Here is a 5,601-nt window from a genome sequence, read left to right on the forward strand (position 1 = left end):
TTGGCGCGCAGTTATAAAATACACCATTCACATGATTGGAGGAAGACGGTAGGATCGATGGCCGGTAAAGTCTTAGTGTAGATTGAAATCTTGAAAGTCGGGAATTTTTTTGGGGGGGGGGGGGGGGATTTGATATTGGCTGAAGCTGATGTTATATAGGCGGAAGCGATTATTATATGAGCGGAAGCTAGTTTTATATTGGTGGTGGCATTTTCCCAATTCAAACTCGTACAGCCTTGACTTGCGCTCAACATTTGAGAAACGAACTTTTAAAACCTTATTTGGTTGCCTCTGCAACCCTTACTGCGATGTGAAGGATCAAAGGCATGACACCAAATGCTGTGGTGGTACTGGTTTGATATAGCAACGCCTGCATTTAGTAGTACATCACATGCTCGCATGTATCGGTCATATGTATTAGATTGCATACATGTATCATCATACTCAGTGTAACAATTTTTATTTAGAATATTTTTTACACATGCGAAATATATGTAAATTACATACACGTAAAAAAAAGTACATAATTTTTTACGCACCAAATCAACTTTTTACATATGTGTAACGGACGTAAAAAATTAGTGTAACCACTTACATCTTTATTTTCTCTCCTATTTTGACTTTTTTTTGTCAGATTTAATCTCAACCACATATTCCAATCTATTTAATTAAATGTGTGACCTAAAATGGAGTTCTTAAGTTATTAAAACTCAACATGGTTCTCAAAAGATCCCTCCCCATGATGCAATTGTCATTTTATTTATATTACTGATCTAAGTATATTTAGAACGAGTAGTCATACTAAGCCAGTAGAGGGAAAAAAAAACGTGAAACGAACCAAGAGAGATTTTAGAAAGACATCAAGCGTTTGAAGATGTCATTTTTGGTTCTAAGATTGTTTAGAAAGTTGGCATTCTATTTGGTTCGGTTTGACTCAAAATCATGACTACTTGCAAATTAGGATTATCTAAGGATCAAACCACACATAGCCAACTTGGTCTAGTCTTCACACCCGAGTTTTCCAGACGCTTGACAAAATCCGTTGAAATCCATCAAATCTACAGCATATACTTTCGTTGAAGTCTTCACATGTATTCATATGCAACTGAATGGATTTTGTGCTTCCACGGTTCCACCCATCTTGTCTTATGGGTCAGCAACTGGACCACATTAATTGCTTGACCTTGACTTACAAATCACAAATCGACCCTTAAAAGCTCGGCCCAAAAACAGTTCATCACGTATTATGTCAATGCCATAAATGTCAATTACAAGTTTACAACCACATTCTTTAAGATAACAGAATTACATGTAAGTAACTTGATACATTTTTATTGAAATTTGACAGCACATAACATGACCTAAAAGCACATGTTCATGATGGAACATATAGATTATGCAAACGATATAAACTTTACCGCTCATGACTGTGTGCCTCGTTTGCGAGCTATTTCACGGGCCATTTCTCTTAGTTCCTCTGGTGATTGCGGTCTCGGTCCCTCCGGAGGGTACACAACATATTGTCGCTTCAAAACAAACACAAATGACTCATAGCACTAATACAAAGATTAAAATGATGAAATGTAACAACAACAATAATAATAATATATACTTACGCCGCCCATGACTTTGTGAAGATTCTTAGTGTCATTGGCGAAGAAATACATAAGCCCGATTGGAACCGTAACGTACACGGCAAACTTTGCGATTTCCAAAACGCCTTTAGATGTACCCAAGGATGTCATCGTCAATGTCTTCAAAAACTGCAATCAAATTCAAATTATATCGAGCTCGTTCTTTTAACACTCGATCAAAATCCTAACAGTGCAATGCGTGCAAACCTCGCAAAATGGGTCAAAAGGCCGTTTTAGAAAAGTACCAATCCGGGTCAAGTTTAAATGGGTCCAGGTTGAAACGGATATCAATGACTAGAAATGTTAGTTGATTCCGTGTTACTGTTCAGTTCGGTTTTTACCAGCCGGTAAAAACAGTTTTCATATTTAACTTTGGGTTAAAGCTTAGTAGAAAAGATAAAACAAGTTGCAAGCCAAGTGGACTGAAAATTCAGGTTGCTTGCTTTAAGTAAATCTGCAGAAGATAACAAGTGGGTAGGATAAGGTGTAAGACCAACTTGTGTGTCAAGTAGGTGTCAAGTAGTTTTGTGTTTCCCACTCTATAAATAGAGGGGTTTGTTTCTTTGATTATGTACTACCACTACCACTACTACAAATCAGTTTTTATAAGAAATCAACTACAAAAGTTAGTAGAAATCTGATCCATATTTTCTGTTTTGTTTTTCTAGTTCAAGATCCAATTGTGACCAACAATTGGTATCAGAGTCTTGCTCATTGATCCAACCAGCTGTAAAACTAGTCCAGAAAAACACTACAGCCACCGCCAATCACATAGGTCAAAGGTGCGACGCCTGTTCACCAGCCATAACCCCTGTTCCAGCCCAGAATCTGATAAAAAACGAATCTGACCAGCAGTCCGTATGGCTGATTCAAGCAGCAGTAGCAGTACCACTGCAGATCGAAACTCTGTTTCAGCAGATGTTACTATCAGAGAAGTCGGGGGAACAACATCGTACCAATGTCCGTTACTAAGTACAATGAACTATACCTCTTGGGCTGTCAAGATGGAGTCGTTCATGGATGCCCAAGGAATATGGGATGCCATAGAACCACCTGAAGGAGATGACGTGGATGTCAAAGTCAGGAAGAAAGCAAGGGCTTTCATCTTCCAGGCGCTGCCGGAAGACATCTTGTTGCAAGTTGCATGTCACAAGGAGGCTAAGGACGTGTGGAACGCCCTTAAAGTTCGGTATCTTGGTGCTGAAAGGGTACAACAGGCTCGGATTCAAACTCTTAACCGAGAGTTTGAATTATTGAGCATGAAGGAGGCTGATAGCATTGATGATTATGCTAGCAAGATTGGTGGGATCGTGTCCAAGTTCCAAACACTTGGAACGACAATTGAAGAAAAGGTGCTAGTAAAGAAGTTGCTGACTTCTGCACCAACCAGATTTCTTCCTATTGTTGCTACAATAGAACAATATTCCGACCTGAATACTATGCCATTTGAAGAGATCGTCGGACGACTCAAAGCATACGAAGAACGTATCAAACCCGTTGGAGCAGCCAAAGACTCTTCAGGTCAGTTATTACTAACCAAATCTGAGTGGCAAGAGAAGCACAGATCTGAGACGAAACAAGTCGGTAGAGGTTGAGGATCAGCTCCGATCACTCACCATGGTCGTGGTCGAGGTCGCGGTAGACTTGGCAGCCGCGGGCGAGGAGGTAGACATCCCTCGAATAATAATCAAAGGCCAGAACAGGCTGATCAAAATGGCAAAAGGTGTTACAACTGTGACAGGCTCGGTCACTTTGTAGCCAATTGTCGGGTTCCGAGAAGAACTGAAGGCGAGGCTAATTTGGCAAGGGAGGATGATGATGCTACTTTACTAATGGTAAAGTCTCCACAAGATTTGGTAATGTTGAATGAAGAAAAGGTATTTCCTAGTGAATATGCTAAAGACAGTACCGAGAAAGGCGTTTGGTACTTAGATAATGGTGCAAGCAATCACATGACCGGTGAACGGATTTACTTTAGTGAACTCGATGAAAAAACGATAGGGTGTGTAAAGTTTGGAGATGGTTCGACAGTTGAAATCAGAGGCAAGGGGTCGATTCTTCTTCAATGTTAAAATGACGATCAAAGACTCATTACTAATGTTTATTACATTCCAGATTTATGTAATAACATATTGAGTCTCGGGCAATTTGATGAGGTTGGATGCAAGACAAATATTGAGAACGGTTATCTCTCACTCTATGATCGATCGGGTGCAGCACTAATGAAGGTCAAGAGGTCTCCAAACCGGCTCTATAAAGTGTGTCTTCATGTTGTTTTACCAACCTGTTTATTTTCTAAAATGAACGAGATTGCTTGGATTTGGCATGCTCGTCTCGGGCATTTAAACTTTGATGCCATGAGAATGATGACACAAGAAAAGTTGGTGATTGGGGTTCCAAGTATAAACCACAAGTCACAACTTTGTGAAAGTTGCCTGGTCGGGAAGCAACGAAGGCTCCCATTTCCGTCTCATGCCTCGTATCAAGCAAAACAGCCTCTTGAACTAATACATGTTGATCTTTGCGGTCCTATTACACCTTGCACATCATCTGGCAACAAGTATTTTCTGTTGCTTGTTGATGATTTTAGCAGATTCATGTGGGTATACATGAATCTGATGGTATGACTATTGAATCTTGAACTAATACATGTTGATCTTTGCGGTCCTATTACACCTTGCACACCATCTGGCAACAAGTATTTTCTGTTGCTTGTTGATGAATATTTGCAGTAACATTCTTTTTAAACGGCAATAACTGTAGTAATTATATCGAATAATTGACAGTTTGACACATATGATGTATGTAGATTCAGATGAGGGTGGAAGATTATAAGCAAGCAATAACAAGGTTGTATATCACAAAATCAATCAAGTGCATACACACAGCTAGCATGATCACAAAAGTGATTATTCAAACTTCACAAGAAACAATTTAACAATTAACATTAATCTGAGTGATGGGTTTTCATTCAATTTTAAAATTGAAGAATCCCGATGCCAAATTTCTAAAATCTTCAGTTTTAATTGAAGAAATGAATAAGTTCTATCTGGTATAATAATCTTATTATCTCAAAAAGTGAGGCTACAGTAATGATTTGAGAGCTGTACCTAGGAGAAACCCTAACCTGATTCACGACAGAGATGAGATGAAGATGATTCCAGGGATTGCCGGTGATTCAAGTGGTGGGTCTACCACAAACAAATACAGATAACTGTTCTTCCCTCACCCGGCTCATCTTGTTTATCGGGTCAGCCCAAAAACTCCAATTCAACCTAAATCTAAGTTTTTGGATCTGAAATGCCAGGCCAGCCCCAGCCCAGTACAACATGCACCTATACGTAGGGGCTGTCACTTTTACCCGAAACCTGAAACCCAACCCGAAAAACCCGTACCCGAACCCAAACTAACCCGACTCGAAAAACCCGAACCCGAACCGAAGTAATTCGGGTTGGTTCTCGGGTTTGTTTAATAAGTTTCGGGTCAACCTGAAAAATCCGAATAAACTTTTAGTTTTGAAATTAAATATATTTTTAGGTATAATATGACTAGTCTTAGTCACTAAAGTTATCAGAATTTGAGCTTAATCGACTGTTGTTATTCCAACCATTATGGATCGATTGTTTATTGTTAATTTTTGTTTTCCGTTTATTACCAATAGCAATCGTAATAGAACAGCCAAATCACGTCTGATCAAAGACGATTATGGTTCGAGTTAGTTACTAAGTTTTACTCTTCTTTTGATAAGTGGAATGAGGACTGGGTGATTAAGAGGTGTTGGTTCAGGTTTCTTTTTTGGGCTGGCTGGGTTAGGTTGTGTTGGCAGCTAGGCTTAGATAGGACCAAAGCGATTTTGAATATTGGATTCTGCTGAGCTAGTAATGTGGGCTGCAATAATCTATTGGGTCTAGGCTGAAGTGAAACATAAAATAATTTGGGCTAAAGCATCGAATATTTCCTCTAGGTA

General features: G+C 39.3%; 1 protein-coding gene across 1 annotated transcript; it reads right to left on the reverse strand.

Moving 5' to 3' along the window:
* Positions 1 to 1,233: 1,233 nt before the first annotated feature.
* LOC143603490 (uncharacterized) lies at positions 1,234 to 1,790 on the reverse strand. Its single transcript, XM_077080267.1, has 2 exons — positions 1,617 to 1,790; positions 1,234 to 1,526 (listed from the first exon to the last, which is right to left on the reverse strand). The coding sequence occupies exons 1-2, from the start codon at positions 1,743 to 1,745 to the stop codon at positions 1,422 to 1,424; spliced, it is 234 nt and encodes a 77-aa protein (XP_076936382.1). The 5' UTR covers positions 1,746 to 1,790; the 3' UTR covers positions 1,234 to 1,421.
* Between the last annotated feature and the right edge of the window lie 3,811 nt (positions 1,791 to 5,601).

The sequence above is a fragment of the Bidens hawaiensis genome, unplaced genomic scaffold (assembly GCF_021521415.1).
Source record: "Bidens hawaiensis isolate Kalapana, Puna unplaced genomic scaffold, B.hawaiensis_p1.1 tig00062043_1, whole genome shotgun sequence".
In the NCBI taxonomy this organism is placed as follows: domain Eukaryota; kingdom Viridiplantae; phylum Streptophyta; class Magnoliopsida; order Asterales; family Asteraceae; genus Bidens; species Bidens hawaiensis.

What these genes read in the sequence shown, in the direction of transcription:
- LOC143603490 (XM_077080267.1), bottom strand. Translation starts at nt 1,745, where the DNA reads ATGACATCCTTGGGTACATCTAAAGGCGTTTTGGAAATCGCAAAGTTT. An exon ending in TTCACAAAGTCATGGGCGGC is followed by an intron (nt 1,527 to 1,616) that starts GTAAGTATATAT and finishes TTTGTTTTGAAG; the next exon opens with CGACAATATGTTGTGTACCC.